This window comes from Dermacentor albipictus, chromosome 8 (genome assembly GCF_038994185.2).
Source record: "Dermacentor albipictus isolate Rhodes 1998 colony chromosome 8, USDA_Dalb.pri_finalv2, whole genome shotgun sequence".
NCBI classification, from domain to species: Eukaryota; Metazoa; Arthropoda; class Arachnida; order Ixodida; family Ixodidae; genus Dermacentor; species Dermacentor albipictus.
In genome coordinates, this window is record NC_091828.1 from 78484502 (window position 1) to 78504106 (window position 19605).

The 19605-nt window shown below is 43.8% G+C and overlaps 1 protein-coding gene and 1 long non-coding RNA gene across 3 annotated transcripts in view; both read left to right on the forward strand.

Moving 5' to 3' along the window:
* Nucleotides 1-4645, forward strand: part of LOC135921264 (membrane metallo-endopeptidase-like 1) — a 30571-nt gene extending 25926 nt beyond the window's left edge. For both annotated transcript variants that reach the window (XM_065455585.2, XM_065455577.2), the window contains 2 exons: nucleotides 1393-1626; nucleotides 2207-4645. In XM_065455585.2, the coding sequence (XP_065311657.1) occupies nucleotides 1393-1626; nucleotides 2207-2581 (609 nt within the window). In that variant the 3' untranslated portion in view covers nucleotides 2582-4645. The remainder of the gene's footprint in view (nucleotides 1-1392; nucleotides 1627-2206) is intronic.
* A 4830-nt stretch (nucleotides 4646-9475) lies between these two features.
* LOC135896182 (uncharacterized) lies at nucleotides 9476-19605 on the forward strand. Its single transcript, XR_010562622.2, has 4 exons — nucleotides 9476-9736; nucleotides 10943-10996; nucleotides 12060-12245; nucleotides 13584-19605. It is a non-coding gene; the product is annotated as an uncharacterized lncRNA (long non-coding RNA).

Sequence of the window (19605 nt, forward strand, 5' to 3'; positions counted from 1 at the left end):
AAATATCTCACGGAGCTATACCTACTTGGCGTTGGCAAGAGAGAAGTGTATGCATGCGAGTGTGTCCTTGTGACAACGAAAACGTATGAAAAGCGAGCGTCGGACTACTGTGCTGGGGACAGAGGCTCCATTCCATCCATGGGGCACTTGAATTTCTTCTTTACATAAGAGGCGCGAAGCGAAGTGAGAACCTGCTTACCGCAAAGTGTCTGCATGGGATGAGTCAAAGAATGCTTCGCATTAAAGAAAGAAACCACATCGGCGTGTACGTACTATTTGTTGCAATAATGAACATATAGTGTTCCTTCGCTCTTTATTAAATATGAAAAGAAAGACAGTGATATTGCCGCATCTCTGCGGAGAGGGATGTAACAGCGTTTCTGTCAGTAAATATTATACCATGTCTTGTCCTGGTCCGTTCTTTCACGTGAGCCGGCATGCGAGAATTTGGGCATGGTTTTTCGCTTATGCTGTACATAGCCTACAATTTCGTGGTATTCTGTCTTTGATGTACTTAATGCGTCTATTATTTGTTTCGTCGGGGTATGAAGTGGTACCATGTCTAATTTTTTTCTCGTCTGTGCTTGCAACTGGCGTTGTTTTGTTAAATCGAATTATTTCTGATACGCTAGAATCATTTTACAGAATGTGCATTATAACATTCACTGTTTCTCTTCCTGCGCGCTGACTTTTGCATTGCCGTGAGAGGCCTTCAGGCACTTTCAAGCTACTCGCAACAGCTTTTTCGCCTGGACGCCCAGCAAAACACGATTTTCCCTTCAGGACTACGGACGACAATATTAGCCTTCTCGCGGGATATAGTTGAAAATGCAGGAGGCTGTACATGTCTCTCGCGTGCCTTGGTTGGTTGAACACGCTGGAATCAATGTACTCATTATTACCTGGGCCAAAGCTTGCATGGCAGCCGTCAAGGTCGCGTGAGAGATCTGAATTTCGTCTGGGAAGTCACCCATGGGGTAGCTTCGGTGCAGCGTCACCTCCTCTTCGCGACGAGCATGCCGTTCTTGTCTAAGCTACTAAGCCATGAAAAAACAGCACGCGCTCAGTATACAGTATAGGTCTATTCGATTCAGCCAAGTTTCTCTGCACCTTCTGCACCTATTCACGGTGCGCTGCACTTAGGCCTTCGATTCGCCGAGGTGCAGCGGTGCGCCCTGCACCCCTACGCACGATTGAACGGTGTGCAAGGCAAGGTGCCGCCGCGGTGCAGTGCACCCTTGAACCTTGCAGCGAGTGGGCGCTGCCCGGCACACCATAAATGGCACCCCCCCCCCCTGCACCTTTTCGTTTGTGGTGCCGTGCACCTTTTTTTCTGAATCGAGCAAACCTTACGCATGCACAGCCTTTGCACCAGCCGCGATGACTGCGCAGGCTGCCGACCTGCACCGTCGCACGTTCCCCGGCTGGCCCCTCAACGACTCGCTGCTGCACCGCCACGGCGAGTACTCGTTCCCGGTGCAGTACGACTACTGGTGGAACTCGGTGTTCCTGCACCTGGCCGTGGCGGCGCCGCCCATGTTCTACACGGACGCGCCCGCTTCGGTCAACTACGCGGCCTTCGGCACGGCCGTGGCCAGGCAGCTGGTCAGGGGCTTCGACCCGCAGGTGGGTGTCCTCCTCCGCCGCGCTTGGCCGAGACCCCGCGGGTGCGCGTAATCGTGCGAAGGTCGTGTGTGCGCACACGCTCGTGGGGCGCCATGACGTATTTCTGGCCCCTTCAATCCGGTTCCGGCATTTCAGCGGGCCATTTCGATTGGCCGTCTCGTATGCCGTCCAGGACTGCGCAACGCTCATTGGTTGAAAGCACCGCCTTGTATGGGCAGTCAGGGACTGTCAGGGACGGATGATAGAATAGACCCAGTATATATGAAAGCTAATGCCTTCGCGATTCGTTTCGTTATGCTCTGAGGGTGCCGCCACGGGGAGGGTGTAACTTGAACACCATCTTTTCTCACGCGGTCTCAGAGGGTGCTAGTGTATAGATTCCGCCTAACATCGAATTCTGCAACGATGGTACTTTGAGCCAGTCAGAGAGGCCGTAGCAACGCCGTGTGCCAATCAGACCTTGGCAATGTCCTGAGCGCACTCCCTCTGTGCACACACTTACAACCCCCGAGATCACGAGCGCTGTTCCATCTCGGAGGCCACGCTTGCTTACACGCTCCACAAAACATCAACATCGCAGAAGGGCGCGTTCCTGGACTCCAACAGAACCGTGAGGAGCTGGATGTCGAGAGCCACGCGCGAAGAGCTGCAGAAGAAGATCTCGTGCGCTGGCGGCAGATCCTCCGTGCTCATGGACGTGGCCGCCGCCCAGGTCGCGTACCGGGCCTTTCAGGAACACCGAGCGGCCGAGCCAAGACGCTACGCCGTGAGCAAGGACATCTCGCTGACGCCGGACATGCTCTTCTTCGTGACTCTCTGCCGCAGCCTGTGCGGCCGCGGTGAACTGTGTCCCAAGGTGCTGAGCAACATGGCTGCGTTTAGCCGCGCGTTCTCCTGTAAACCCGATGCGCCCATGAACCGCGCCGACAAGTGCTCCTTCTTTGAGCAGGCGTGATATATCTCGCCAAATATGGAACAGTGGTTGCCGAGTTCCATCTAGAGGCACCATTCGTTTGTATGCCCATAGCGTTTTGCGTGAGAGTTTTATGAATTGCAAATAACGTGCGATATGAGTACAATTTTGCGCTCTTTTTTTTAATACTTCGCCTGAGCTCACGGGGGTTGCAATGTGGGCTTGTGGGTAATGTATCTTCAAGGGGAGTACGGTAGCGCGATTAAAAGTTGCGACAAAAGAAGGCACATAGGGACAAGCGCAGTTCTTGATCAAGATTTCAACGTACGAAAGATGTTGCTTTCCATGCAGCTCAACTTTTTTCCTGATTCATTTATAATTTTTGCTTGCGTATTTGCTTTTGGCGTCAATCTCCGTACGGAACGTGCTTCAATTAATAAGCTGTTACTTAAGGACGTGAGGAAAAGCGTGTGCGTTAGTACCTGGTTCTTCCATGTACGCGTCATCGTCGTTAAATATTCAGTTTAGTGTATATCGTAGATCGAAACTTTGGAATAGCCAATGAAACACAGCGGATTTAGGTCTGTTCAAGTGGATTACTTTTAGGGCAGCGTTGCCTGCCCGAATAATTGCTATGTACAGGTGGATAAGTTTAAGAATGTGTTACCTTCCTTTTCTTAATTGTTAATGTTGGGGCACATGATCCAATTACAAAATTAAAGTTGAGCAGCAGTGAAGCCATGTTTGCTTATCAGAAATCGTAAAACTAGCACCACTTCCCTAATATCCGGCCCGTTAAAGAGACCGACAGCCAGTTTTTATAGTACATTTTCAGCTGTGCAACTGAAGGCTTACTGGTCGGAATGCCCAATCCTGCAATGGCAACGCGAAATAACGCATTGGAACATTTTTTATAAATTATTTTATCTGTAATCGCTATCATGTTCATGCAGTCATACTGGAAACAGTCGTATATGAGCGCGATAGCGATTGTACGCCGACGTCAGTGGGAAGCAGACAAGTGCGGCCCTAGCCGCAGCTAATTTATCTGTTGTTTATCAAGCCGATGTTCATGCTTAGGTCAAGCAGTTTTAAATGAGCTTAACTGTAAGGCCAATGCGTTCTTTTTTAGAATTTTGAAACGGATGTTTCAAGAGTAGCACTAGTCTTATCTTTCGGCTAAGCAGGCATGGTTCCACGACTGCTTAGCTTTAGCAAATATTTTATTTAGCTACATGGACATTGCAATTTGTTATGCAATTAATGCCCGCCTCTTAGATAATCTACCTTAATAGGCCGAATCGTGTCGTAAGTCTTCATAATTGTGGCTTCGTTTATTGGGCTTATGTGTCTAAATCGCCGAAAATTACTCTTCGAAACGCCTGAAGGCATTGAGTCTCTCCGTGCTTGCATAATCATTGCGAATTCTTGAACCCATAGCGTGATATAAACTGTCAACAATCAACATGTGTAACGAAGAAGAGTAGCCTGCCTGCGCCACAGCGCCATCGCTACCGGCATGAGCTCGTGGTTGCTGTCTTTCGCCGAAGGCTTGTGACAGCTACCCGTTCGCGCCCGTTGCTAATAAATCTCTTAGCAAGTTTGCGGCCGGAACGGTAGAGGACGCGGATGTCGTACTCCTGTAGCTTAAGGGCCCAGCGAGCAAGTCGGCCAGATGGGTCCTTAAGGGTAGACAGCCAAGAAAGGGCGTGATGGTCAGTGACGACATCGAAAGGGTGACCATACAAACAAGGACGGAATTTTCCAAGGGCCCAAATAATGGCTAAACACTCTTTCTCTGTAACAGAGTAATTAGCCTCGGCCATTGTCCGAGTTCGGCTCGCGTAGGCAACGACATATTCATCAAAGCCCGCTTTTCGTTGTGCGAGTACGTCGCCAAGTCCGACGCCGCTGGCATCGGTGTGGACCTCTGTGGATGCTGCAGGATCGAAGTGGCGGAGGATAGGTGGCGAGGTTAGCAGGCGGCGTAATGTCGTGAAGGCGTCATCACAGGCGGGCGACCAAGCGTAAAGTTCTTTGTCGCCACTTAGAAGGGCTGTCAGGGGTGCGCTTATGGAAGTGAAATTTCGAATGAAACGTCGGAAGTATGAGCATAAACCAAGGAAACTTTGAAGCTCCTTTAACTTCTTTGGTTGCGGAAAGTCGGTGACAGCGCGGAGCTTGGCTGGATCCGGAAGGACGCCGCCGTCTCGTGATACAACATGGCCAAGAATAGTGAGCTTTCGGGCGCCGAAACGACATTTCTTTAAGTTAAGTTGAAGTCCCGCGTCAGTAAGGCATTTGAGAACTTGCTCGAGACGGCTGAGATGGGTTCGGAAATCAGCGGAAAAGACAACTACGTCATCCAGGTAGCATAAAGATGTGTTCCATTTGAGGCCACGTAGAATATTATCCATCATTCTCTCAAAAGTGGCTGGAGCGTTGCACAGGCCGAAAGGCATTACGATGAATTCGTACAATCCGTCAGGTGTTACAAATGCTGTTTTAGGTCGATCAGATGGTACCAAGGGGACTTGCCAGTATCCGGAACGTAAATCCAGCGAAGAAAAGAACTCAGCTCCCTGCAAACAGTCGAGGGCATCGTCAATCCGCGGTAAGGGGTAAACGTCCTTGCGCGTTATCTTGTTCAGACGTCGGTAGTCCACGCAGAATCGAATAGAGCCATCCTTTTTCTTAACGAGGGTGACCGATGACCGATGACTGTTGGAAGGCTGCACAACACCACGCTTGAGCATATCAGCAACCTGGTGGTCGATGATACGGCGCTCAGAGGCGGAAACTCGGTAAGGGCGCTGCCGTAAAGGTGTGTGACTGCCCGTATCTATTTGGTGAAAAACGGTCGATGTGCGGCCCAAACCGGAAGCATGGCTGTCGAAAGAAGCGCTGAACCTCTGAAGGAGAGCAATAAGCTGGCTTCGTTCTGAAGATGACGTCACATTTACGTGCCATCGTCGATGGAGCAGTGGAAAGCGTCGAGGAGTGACTGATCAACCGCAGAGTCACAAGTAAGTGCGCCAAGGCCCGCAGAAGTAGAGACGGCAGGAGTGTCAAAGATGCAAAAGGTGTCGACCGGTTGAACAAGGCCTAGGCATTCACCATGAGATAAAGCTAAAGGGCAGGCTGTGGGATTGTCGACAACCATTTTCGTGACGCCATTGCGAAGAGTAAGGAGAGCAAAGGGCAGCGGAGAACATCGGCGGCGAATGAACAGCTCAGAGGGCGTAAAGAGAAGAGCGGCATCAGAAATAGCGGCGCACGACACGGGCACAAGCAGGGAAGAGCGTGGAGGGACGGAATTGTCTTCGGAAAAAAACAGTTTAACACTGGAAGGGTCGTTTTCGATAGGCTCGACGTCGGGAAGTGCAGAAAGTTCGAGTTCGGCGTGACAACAGTCAATAACGGCGTTATTATTTGCAAGGAAGTCCCAGCCTAATATGATGTCATGGGAACAAGTGGGCAGGACGACGAATTCGACGGTATACAGTAGACCTTGAATGAAGACGCGAGCAGTACAGGCAGCGAGAGGCGTTATATTTTGAGCGTTCGCGGTTCGGAGGGAGAAGTCGGAGAGAGGCGTCAAAACCTTTCGTAGTGTGCGGCAGAGTTCGGCGGAAATTACGGATACGGCGGATCCTGTATCTACAAGTGCCTAAATATATATATATATATATATATATATATATATATATATATATATATATATATATATATATATATATATATATATATATATATATATATATATATATATTTATATATTTGTAATTTGTCATAATGTACCCTAATTTGTAACTAATGTTTGTCTTAGTTATGATCTTGTTGGCATTCACCCCCTCTGTAATACCTTCACTCTAAGAAAAAAGAGAGTAAAAAGTGAGTCACGGCAACTTGACTCTCTTTTTTCTTCCGAAGACCCACTTTTGCGCGAGTAGAGTCAGAAAGAAGAGTCAACATTCCCGCATGGGTCGTTTGACTCTCAATAGCACGCTAAGAGTCATGGAAGATCGCCATTCCTCTGATATTCGAGATGAGTCTGGCGAGAGAAAGATTTTAATGCAGGAGAAGAAATACCAGATAAACTCTTCTGTTTTAGGCAGGCCCTCGGGTTCCTGTCCTGGTTGTAATGCCGTGTATCATTCTTTCATCCTTGTCATGTTCTGCAATTACTTCGAACTCTATATATTGATTTTCCTTGACCATGTTTGTTGATGCCTCACACGCTTAAGCGATAGCTGGATTCCCATGATAAGGAAAACTTGGATTTGTCACACTGGATTCTGACCATAAGTAAATCTAAAAAAAAGTATTGGCTACTAAAGAGAGCACAGCAAAGAGATAAGTTCAGTAGGTGCAGTCAACAGTGTCGATTGTAAATGTAATTCCGCGACTTAAACTAAATTTTGAAGATTTAAGTTCCAAAATCAATATCTTGTTATGAGGCGCACGGTAATGGAAAGATGCAGGTTTATTTTTAGCAGCTCGGGTTATTTAACGTGTACGGAATGCACGGTTACGCGCGTTTTCGCATTCTGCTCCCGTTGGAATGTGACTGCCGCGGTTGTGGTTGGACCCGTCGCGTCGAGCTCAGGAGCGCAACACCAAAGCCACTGGGCTACCGCAGTGCGTTGCGTTCCGCGGCCAGAAACAAATATTAGCGTACGCAACACTGCTTTGGAACCCCCTAGAAATATAAAAACAAAAATACAGCAGTTTCGCCCCAATGCTGCATGAACCACTGCACGAACTATTGCCCGAACCAAGGTTCGTTGTTTCATCGGCTGAATAAACTGCAGTAAACATTCGCTTACTCCTTAAATTAGGAAGTACTGGCTCACGCGCGTACGTGCAAACAACAGATCTCACTCAATGACGGCGAACACTCGCTGTCACAGCGTTGGCGTGACGAAGGGCGCGAACAGAGCGGACCGAACGCTTCTGCTGCCTCTTCCGTCAAAGCGTCTCCGCAAAATTGCGTTATCTGAGCGCCCCCCCCCCCCCTCCCCCCAGGTTTGCGTCCATCGGAAATTATCACCAAAACAGAGCGAGGGTGGCGCAAGACCGGGCTAGAGAAACGGCTAGAGGAGGAGAAGCGCGCTAAACTAGCGCATCCCTCTCCCGGCTTGCGCGCGTTTTATCACGTGACCTCCTATAGATACTTGGGGCGCCCATCGAGCCCGGCTCAGCCTCAAAAACTTCCTTTAACGCGCACAGCCAACGGCGCGGGATAGGATCTTATCGCACTTGACTTTATACGAAAGCTCACGGTAACACCGACAGATATATTTCGACGGTTGTGTCCATATAATTGCTATCGCAAAATTCGCAATAAATAGAAATTTTCACTAAAGACCAACCACGCTGCTTCTCCATGCCGTGAGAGAGCGGTGAACGATAGTTCTAGAAAATGTGTTGCTAAATCTCCGCCAAATGACTACGCTCGCATTTGGTGACAACGGCACACAGTCGCAAGAACTTGTGGAGGAAATACCGGAGTTCTGGCAGCTTCAGGTGCACTAGATCATTCAGTAACATGGGCGGCTTTGTAGTTCTACCTCACATCAGAGCAAACTGCACTCGACAGAAATAAAGGGCAGCCGCACCGTTATAGCTAAGCAAATTAAGGACAATTACGCCGCGTCTTCACACTTCGAGCATGCTCCGACAGCCCCCCGATAGATATTTCAACCGTAACCACGCTCGGACGGGCAAATTTTGCTTCTGCCAAGTGAACGTAGCGGGCATTTCAACACGCGTGTTAAATTCATGGCTGTTTCATTCGTGAACATTACTTAAGTGACGTAAAATTATCAGTGAGCAAAACAGTTTTTATTTCAACGCGAGGAAACAAAAACGAAACTAGCGCAACTGTTTTGCTCAGTTGTGCAGATACAAAATGATCCAAAGCCGAAGCCAAGGTCGATTCAAATAGGTCGCGAAGCTTCGGGCGAAAAGCGGTTCAGTACAGATTGTCACCGACATCAGCATGGGGGGTTATGGGAGCAGCGATTGAAGCGCGACTATGTTTGGAGGGAACAAACATTGGGAAAGAAAAACGCGTTTTTTAATTCAAACGAGACACAGTTTGATTCATTCAACAAAAATAAAATTCCTAGTCAATTTTATATATTCGTGATGACTTAAGAAAATACGCTTAATTTTATTATTATTAATAAATGCATTTATTTTCAGCGCCCATCGCTACAGGGGGCGTTGACGCGACTATCACTCGCAGTGCAATGCACGTCTTGAAATGGGCAGAAAGGCGCACTCGTATCACCTGTTGAAATACGCCCCCCTCACAATTTGTGCTTTCTTGCTTGTCGAAGTTTGTCTGAATTTGGTGACGCGGGTACCTTCATTGCTTCTTAATCTGTTCAGTCAAAAGTAGTGAGTTACGACCGCCAGATAATTGTGTAGTTGTTTTCGTGCGACTGCGCTGACCAACGGGGCTTGGCATCCGACAATAGGATCAGCACTCTACACCTAAAGCTTTTGTCGGCCTCCAAAGAAAGTATGTACTCTGCAGGGATGCGATTTCGACAACCGTACGGCTGGCCTTTTCCTGCATCGCTTTCCACGCTGAAAGCTCGAAACGCCCATCAAGTCGAATGGCGGGGCATTTGAATATATAGCTCCAAAGGAAGAACAACAAAACAAATTTCGCGCCCTTGAAAACAAAATGACGTCACTTCTGCTTTTAACGGACATGGCGTCACGTCATTTTTTTTTCCGCCGGAAGTGTTCCCACCACATACAGATGGCGCTAAGCCCCATGAACCGGCGATGGACCGCCATGTCTTGAACGTATGGGCTCCTATGGAAGCTTCGCTACCAGGTACATTTACCTTGCCGAAGCCGTCAATAGCATGACGCCATTTTAAAGTTGCGCTGTATCACGCGCGAGTGCGTTGTCGTTGAGTGGTTCTGAAATCGCTGCGCTAGGGGCGACTGCAACCAAGCGTTGCGACAAGTTACGGTGGGAGCTTCTGTCCGTGCTGTGTGATTGCGACGAGGGGACCGCCGCCAGCAGCAGCGTATCGCCGATTTCGTCTTTCGGTTTGCACTGCATCTTTCATTGTGATATGGGAGATCGCAACGGACAGAGACGACCAGATGCATACGAACCACTACCAGCGGGGACCTGTGACCTGTGCCATATTTCTCTTAACGTCTCAGGTAAGCATATCAGCTTTTGTTCCGAGTTTACAAACGGCGCGGACTCGGCCCTTCCGGTATGGCTACATTTTGCGCCACGTTTCTCTTGGCAGTTCACAGACGTTTCTTGGGCATGCGTGCGCGTATGTATGCGAAAATACTACTGGCAGACGGAAGCCTCAGGAGAGCATCTGAAATTATTGCAAAGCTGTACTGCCAGGAGAAACACCGTTCTTAACGACTCCGGTGACGAGTGGCCTGTCGCATCGAAAAATCCGTATATCAAGTACTGCGTAACTTGAAGTGTAGATACAATACTAGCACCAGTGTGACTTTCGCTGGCGAAGACAGGTAGTCGAAAAGACAGCTTGTGTATTCTGAAGATTTACTAGCGCTTTAGGTATATTACCGCGAATAATAAAAGCGCTACAACGCTGTATGGCAGTGTCAGGCGATGTGGCAGCACAGATATCTTAAGAGCGGTAAAGCGGCTGCATGCACAAGCGAACAGACACAGCGCTTTAAAAGCGCTGAAACAGAAAAAAATTTATGTGCATTTGGCTGTAAGTAGAAAACACAAAACACGTTAGCTGACAATCTAAGCCGATGTATAATGTTATTATTTTTTATGTAATCTTTATTTTCATGGTGGTAAATATTTAAAAGCATGAATTTGCTGCAACCTTTATATAGTAAAACCTACAAGGCGTACAAAACCTGGCTGTGTTATGCACAGAAGTTGTGGTATTCCTACTGGATTTTTTATTTTGAGTCCGGTGTTTTATGAAAAGGAGGGTCTTTTTATTTGTAGTCTTATGTTAGTGCAGATATTTGGCAAGCAGAAATGAATTGATTGCAAAGTGGTACCTCCTGGTGATCTGCATATAAACCCAAGTTTATCCTGTCTTGGCTATTGTAATGTGCATATAACAATTTTAAGTATATACTGCTGTAGTTGGCTTAGTCACTGTCGCGTATTTTGTAAAAGTAGAAGGCTATGATTATTTTACTGTTTTCATGCAGAAATACCTTTCTTTCTTGTACCAAGAAACGCTCACAGCATTGAATGAAATGAAGTGTGGTGTATTATTCTACTAATTTAATAAAGGAAATTTCGTCTGCACTGCATCAGAGATTAGTTTACTTTCTTTTACTAAACAATGCGTTATCTCCTCTGCTACTGCTGTTCTGTGTATTTTTGTAATTTTGAAATGTACTTTATTTTAGGTATTCAAGAAATGCCAACATCCAGAAGACGCCATCTTATCCAGCACGTTATGGGTGAGACAGATCGTAGCAGGCACTTTCGCATATCTCATTAGCATATGATGCTATTTGTTGTAATTTTTGTGTCCACTTTCCTGGCCTTTATTCATTTCAGCATTATTGTGCAAAGGGTAATACTTTTACATCGAGATAGAGTAATCGTCCAAAGGAGAAACATGGCTGGAGGTGACGGCACACATAAGCCTCCTTTGTTCGTATCTCTATGTTGCGCAGTTACTCTGTCATTGTCTACCAACAAGCCCAAGTTCTTCATCAGCTACATTTACTAATTCTCCGTTATTACAATTTCATTGATACAACATTGAAAGTACAGAGGTTCACAGGAAGACAGAGACTTGAAATGATGAAGAGGCGTAGAACAAGGAGCATCGCTGGAGCCAATGTTTCGACAAAGAGAAGGAGATAAGTTTTCTTGTCAAAACATTAGCTCCAGTAAAATTTCTTGTTCTATCACTATTTATGATTAAAAGACAGCATTATTGCTCTTGCTGAAGTATTATGCATTATGGAATAAAAATTAGCAGGGTTAAATGTCAGGAATGTGAAATTTCTTGTGTATTTTAATGCTACAGCGAAAGCCAGAAAAACAAGATGTAGAGAACCACATTGTTATTTGTCGCTACCCAGTTTGGCCAGCTTCATCAGAGCATGCACTTTGTTGCATTATCGACCACTGGAATTCATTAATTGAATTGCTTCGTGATTACTTATATTTAGAGATGCTGAACTTGTTTTAATGCAGCTTAACATAGTGCGTGTAAAAAATATACAATGACATTTTAAGAGGCTTGCAGTTGACTAGCAGATCATTTGATGGTATGAGCTCGGGTTTCCACTGAGCTTCCATGCACAAATCGGATGCACATTCTTTTTTTTTTCATTGCTTGGATTTTCATAAGCATAAGTACCATTTCTTCTTTGTCGATGTTCTAGTTGTGTTGTAGGACCTAATTGTTTACATTTATTTGTATTGGTATCCATGTTACACAGACAGCTGAATTTTTCTTGTAAATTGTGACATGTTAGGACTAAGAGCATTTGTGCAAATTTGCTGCAGGTACACTCTGGTGGCTCCCGCCCTTGCATCCTACCACCACTGTGTCCTGACTACGTCCACTAGAGAGTTCGAAGCCTTTGGCAGCTCCTGCTGTCCTGCCACCACCGTGTCCTGACTACGTCCACTAGGGAGTTGGCAGCCTTCGTGATGATGCCAAGCAGGCTGGAAGCCGACAGAAAGATTAAGGTAAATACGTGTGATTAAGTGGCAACTTTTTGAGTGAAGTGGCTTGTAGCCACTCAGCAATGAAAGAGTTAACTTCAAAGCAGTTTAGACTCCCTGCTATCTGTGCAGGGATGCTCAAGACCACGCAGTTTGCCTTAGCCGCCAAAAGGCTATGTGGATTACACGAAATGCGCTGCAAATTTTGAAACCAGTAGGAGACCACTTGTACAATTTTTTTTCTTGCTTAACAAAAAACTGCTCTGATAAAGCTTTAGCAATCTAAAAACAATACAGTGTACACTCATACGTGGTAGTGGGCATAAATTTACTAGGACTGCCTCAATAGTAAGTATGCCGATAAACACACCAAAACTGACTTTTTTTGCTAGTTCATCCTCATCTCTGTGCACTGCTGCATAATTTATGTTCCTGAAACCAGTTTTTGCATGCAGCACAACTCCTAAATATGTGGATTACATAAATTTGCAGCATTTGCTGTAAGCCAGATTCATGAAAATAAAGTTAATAGGCCATTTTGTCCATTTTTAATGACCCATAATAAACTGAGCAGTGGCTAATAAGCAGTTCAATTTTTGGTGTAAGGCCTCTCTTTATTGTCCTGAAAAATTTGGCCCCCTTAATGAAGGAACCAATTTTTCTGCTATGCCTTTTATGATGCATAGATTGGTGCATTACACAAAATCTCACTTAGTGCTTGCGCCAGTAAAAAAACTTTTTAAGTTAAGTATTTCTTGAAATTAACATTTGCGCTATATTGAAGGGCCTCCAGTTTTTCAAAAAAAAATTTCAAGTGGTCGTGTGCCAGGTTGGTACAGCTCGCATGGAATAGCCTACTTACACAAATAGGGAGGGCCATACCCTCCGTGGTTGCTCAGTGGCTATGTTGGGCTGCTGAGCACGAGGTCGTGTGATCGAACCCCGGCCACGGCGGCCGCATTTCGATAGCGTTGAAATGCGAAAACACCCGTGTACTTAGATTTAGGTGCACATTAAAGAACCCCAGGCGGTCGAACTTTCCGGAGTCCTCCACTACGGCGTGCCTCATGATCAGAAAGTGGTTTTAGCAAGTAAAACCCCATAATTTTAAGTTTTTTAGGGAGGGCAAAGTAAACTTGACTTTATGTTAAGATACCATTATTGATCTACAAAAGACAAAATGAAACATTCCATCCTATAAGCAGCTCTTCACACTCATTTACACTTTTGCACATTTTTATACCTGAAGTCTGGTGGCTTGTGTCTGTTTTCATTATCTGCTATGTGCCGATGGTAAACTTCAGGTTTGCCCTATGGTGAAGAATATTGTGGTGCTTATAGATATCGATCTATGTTTTTCAGGTTGCCTCGAAATTTTACCAAAGCCGTACCACACACTCGGGCAAGGCCTTTTTGCAAATGGCGTATAACCAGGTTCAACGCATGAGTGTCGAGTGAGTCTGGAGATCAAGGCAACCTGCTGTGCAACCAGCATGCAACCTTTGGTGGCCCCTCTACATGTTCCACCTATTTCACAGCTGCACCTCCGCCGCAACTTATCCAAACAGCATCACCAACTGTGGTCACTCATCGAACCATGGATGAATGTTGGGGTGGAGTGATTTGAAGAGACATTCTATTTGTCTCTTCAAATTCTTCGCAAATACTTGTGTTATTATAATTAATATGTGTCTTTAGTGCCGAGTTTTTAATGGTTCCTTTCTATTAGAATTCTCACCATCGATTCCTGGTATTATAATGTATGTCTTTATGCCCAGTTTTTCGTAGTTGTTTCGTACTTGTGTATGTAATTGATAGGTTCATACTTGTTATACAGAAGGCTAAAATGGAAACTTACAGCATTTTTTTTCTTTCTTTTGATAATCTACAGCACTGCAAAGGGTTCAAGAAATGTAACCTAACGTGGGCTCTTGTGCAGGAAAAATTTAAGAGCAATATAGAGTACTTATTTCAAACACCCATTATTCTTGGAAAAGTCAAGAATATAGGAGCACAAAAAAGAAAATATTAAACTAGAGAAACATGAGTTCCCCTCATAAGTCTGATAATAATGCGACTTCCTTTCACTGCAAAGATACCAGTAATGTACTCGCATACAAGGTTTCAAACAAGAAAGCTATGATGCCCTTGGCATTTCTCAGTGCCTATTTGCCACACTGATGAATGTCAAAGGCATCGTAGGTTTCATGCACACATGGTTGTGTTACACTTTTGAGTATTGCATTTCTCAAACACAAAGGTTTACAGCAGTGCTTTAAATAGCAAGTGCATTTCCTAATTTATTAGTACAAGAGTAACAGTACAGATCATGTAAAAATTGTTTTACAGACTATATGTCCATGGATGCACGCTTCTGACGACATAGCAGTGACGTGTTCGTGGGATGAATGTCTTTATTTCAGATTTAAATATTGGCTTCCAGGTCTGGGTTAGTCTCCTACACTGAGTAGTCTAGGTCAGAGCCCATTTACTAGAGAAAGTGAATTAAACTAGGAATTATAAACATGAAAAGATCTTGTTTAGGACACCAATAAGACAATCGGCAAGGTTCTTTGGTTATTCATTTCCAAATTTGTGAGGATATATTTTATGACTGGTTTCAATGTTGTGAAAACAAATATTTGTTTATTGTCACACTAGAGTTGGCTGCCCCCATTTGTATACAACCCCTTTACAGGCTAAAAATTCAGTGTGTTACCCTATTTACTCGCATAATGATCGCACTTTTTTGTAAAAAAAATTGACTCAAATTCAGGGGTGCGATCATTACGCTGGTTAAATTTCCCGCAAAAAGAAAAAAATATATTATCTGGCATTTACTACGGGATGACAACAGGTCAACAAATAGGCGGCTGCTGCTGCATGTAGTGCAGGACACGAAAAAAAATGGTGGCCGGCAGAGCAAGCCGAACGCGCTGATTGCGTTTTTCTTCTCGTGAGTACATTACAGTGCATTCAAACAGTTTCTTCCATATTAGTAATGAATAACATCGGCGAGTTTGCGGCAATAGCATAGCCATGCCCACTTTGAGGGGACAGAGATGGGCACGCTTAGCTCTGCCAGTGACATAGGAACACATGGTGGGCATGCTGCGGAAACTGCGGCATTTGTCTTCACCACTATCCTAATGTGGCACGTTTCCGCTAAGGGTGGGCGAATATCTTAGCTGCGTTACAAACGTCGGTGAATGAATAGGGTACACTTCTAACGTATCAGTGTAAACGTGGCTGCTATCATTGCCGCTCGTGATTTGTTGCGTGCCCACAAGTGCAGATGAGAAGAATCGAAAGACGCCTTTTTTGTTGTTTTTGTTGACCACAACCATTATAAAGCCTACACATAATAAAGGAAAGTTTGGTTGTAGCTTTTTTTTTGTCGTAGAAGTGCAGAAAGTGATGAAAGGAATGAAATGGGGCATCTGCTTAAGAAAGTTTTTTGCGTGCAGTCTGCTTGGTTTGTCTTGAAGAGTCGTTCGCAAAGCAGTCGACAGATGGTAAGCGCGATAATTATTAGCTAGATTTGGCACATGACACATCACTGCGGCAAGTTCAGGGTGAAATCGTTACATGGGAAATTAAAAAAATCGAATTTTGACGACAAAATTTAGGAGTGCGATCATTACGCGAGTGCAATCATTATGCGAGTAAATACGGTAATAGGCTGTTTTTGGTTTCGTGCACTCTATGTTAAGGGATGCAAATGGTGACATACAACAGAATGCAAAAATGACTAATGAATTCAAGCAGGGCATGGGGCTTTTTAGGCAGATGCGTGCGTGTGCTATTTATAAAGCTCCCCATGGTATGCCTAAAGGCATTTTCTAACACTTTGGTAGAATACACTGACACCCCCTTATTAACTCTTCGAAACAACTTTTATATATTTGTACTAGAGATTTGAATATACTGTCATTCATAAAGTGTTTTATTAGATTTGAATTGTCATTTATTTTTGTGTAGCTGCTGTTTTTCAGTTATGTCCTACACAGTGGCAAAATATTTTTGTGGGCACTTTCCTGTGTATAAAATTTTCAGAAATAGCTTCATGCTGTATCTTATTTAGCTACTCGTATACTGCAAAGTGGTGATACCTATCCAAATGGCTTGTACAATTACTGGAACTATGCAAAAATATATTAGGCCACATTAAATAATTTTACAGATTGCAATTTCAATTAGACATCAGCATTCTGCATATCTTGAAGAGTACGTATGCCAAATTTCGAAGTATAGGACAACTATAAGTGCATAAGGTTATTCTCATGCTATTGTGAGAAAATGTTTTTGAAGTATATTCAATAGTTTTTTTTCACAATAGCATGAGAAGTATGCAAGATTAGTAGGCAGGCCTCTCTGCCTGCCTACTAATTTTGCATACTTCTAGTAACTTTACATGCTCTTTGAATAGATATCGGCACTTTGCAGTCTTCAAAGAGCTGAGGTAGCTACAGCACACTGCTTTTTGTGAAAATTTACACAAGAAAGTGCCCGCAAAGATCAGTGTATTTTCCCATTGTGTAGGACATAACTCAAGAAGCAGCTAAAGAAATACTGACATATATGACATCTGCATGAAGAACTCTACAATTTGCTCTCTTTTCAAGCCTCTAGCACGAATAATAAGACTGTTTCGAGTAATATTCAATCAGCAAAACATGCCCCTTGCTATAGTGACCTACAACCTAGAAACGCAAATTGAACGCAAGTCTTTTTGTTGAAGCGACTCTGGGCTGTCTTCCCAAGGGCTTCTGTTAAACACTGAAATTTCCTGCATTTACCAGAAGTGCAATACTCAAATGTTTGTGTATGTGCAATTGGTATTGGCAAACTAACAGAAAAAAAGACAGTTCTGTGAAATGAAGAATTGACTATAACTTTGTTCGACATTTACATTTTGACTCCATATCTTTGTTTTGTGCTTTGTACTGAGTGTTTCAGCAGTGACTGCCGCTAAAAATTGAACATAACTGCTTCATGACAATGCGACAATTTTCGCTAACAGAAATTTATAGCACTGGCAGGCATTATAATTACCGTACTCAATAACGTCTAGTTTGTAAGAACTCGGACTAGCACCAGTTTCGAGATACACAACCCAAAAAGACATGATCAGAAAGGTTTATCTTCCACACAGAATTGTCCCATAAAGCTTACAAAATGTTTTGTGGCTAAGTAATATCTGCAACAGCAAAGCATGTTCCACCAAGTATGGCGATAAATATTTCAGAGCTGTCAGTCTGAGGACTCCTACAAACTAACAATACCTTCAGCACTGACTAGCCTCAATAATAGGAGGTCAGCCATTTTGCTGAAATTAATAAAACTTCAATTATTGTGATCTTGTTTACGAAAACATTTGCAATTGTAATTCAGTTCTAGTATCTGTCACTTTTGTAAATATTTTCCAATTAGTTTTTCAGACTACAATTTTTGGTAATAGAGGTATTCATTGCAGAAAGATCTAGTACATGGCACTTAATAATAAAGGTACTGGTCATCGTAGACTTTCTGTTGCACAGCTGTTTCTTTAAATCTGAAAGGATGTACCCGCCTCCTTATGTTAGCTAGAAACGGAAATCTGTCAGTATGTTTTGTTTAAAATACAGCTGATCAACCCGATAGTTAGGCTGCTTGCCAAATATAAATTATAACGATAATAGTGAAGGACCATAATAACAAAGTGATGCTGACTCATAACTATGCCCAGCTACATCCACGCAGCTGTGCCATACAATGTGCATGTGTTCAGAAGAGCCAAATGCCCCAGAGAGAAAGCAACAGTAACTCATTGTTTGTCATCTTGTTCAAGCAGATTATGCGCTAGCTGTAATTTATGCTCAGTAAATACATAAATCAGTCATGTCAGGTGTCTTACTTAAGGTTGCAAGTTCGAAGTTCTTGTAATCTTGCTTGTTTTTATTTTGTTTTCTTTGTGAGAATGAGTCACTTGGTTGCCTTCGCACATATTCTCAAAACTGTTTCATCACTGGGAATCAGGAAATTTAATTTGCATATGAAATTCCCAGTTACTAATTTGGTAGGCTTTGAGCTTAATTCTCTTATCTTTTATATGTTTATCTACCAAGTAGTCTTATCGTTCATTGAAACATATCCATGTAATGCAGAGAGGGCACCCAAATTATAAATATCTCTTCTTGCTTTCTACCCTGCTCCGGTGTTTTCAAAACCTAGCATTGGTGCAATGGCCTGTCTGCAGAAAAGTAGTAAAGTGGCTAAATTTAAAGGTCAACAACATAATTAAGATACAAAGCAAAAATAAAAGTTCGCAATTGTCCCCCATAACGAGAGTTCTGCTTAGAATTTTAAAAAAATTGACATCCTGCTGTGGTGTGAGAATTGCTTTGGGTTCCAAGGGGACTACGTAGCACCTGTACTAGTGTATACAAAGCAAAAAAAAAGATCACTCCAGATGGGAGCGGCAGTGGGAAGTCAAGCACAGATGCTTTATTTCACGCACCATTAATGTGATTTATCATCTGCTCCTGTTGTATGGGAATGCATACATTGGGAAGACAATCCTTTGCGCCATTGTTACCTTAGCGGGACACCAGAGAAAGGTAGAAATCGAGAACAGGTATTCACACTTGGTTGCCCACAGTGTGTTATTTGGATGTGTTTCACTCTACAAAAGACTACTGTGGTAGGTAATCATAATGACAAAGACAAAAGAATTAAAAGAGGTATGTGTCTGTCATCCGTCCGTGACCTCCAGTGTTTATAGAAACACTTCTTTGTGTATATGTGCCAAGCCGTAGGGAGGCTTTACGTAACTCAGTCATGCTTGCTAAGCTAAAGATTGGAATAAGGAAAATCACAAGAACATTGTATGAGTGATTTATAAATGGCACCTAAAGTAACTTATTCATGTATGTCCTGAGGATAGCTTACAGCCAGTGCATAATGTGCTCTTACAGGATGACTTGTGATGAGTAAAAGAAGCCTTCCTCACATCTTCCTCTTTGTTTCTTTTGGATCTTTGTGCACTATGTGTATTGTTACAGCTGCGTGCATGCAGCTGGGTATAGTTTGTTTATGTGTTCTGCTTCCCCTCTTGTACTCGTCATTCATGCGCTATCTTTGCCGTAACAAAATACAGCTGCCTGTGCTACTTATTTTGTCAACGTGTTTGGATTATGGAAAGTTTTGTATTAGCGGTTATTTCTACCTGTGAAATTGTCTGTGTCAGCTATTTTACTTAGTCTTGCAAAAGTATGCTTCTCAACATAAATAAATGATCAGTGTAAGTGTTGCTGTATTTATTTTTGTAATTTTGTCAGTTATGAGGTTTTTATACACTGTTGCATGTTGTATGACAGAATAAAATTGATGCACAACTTTTTAA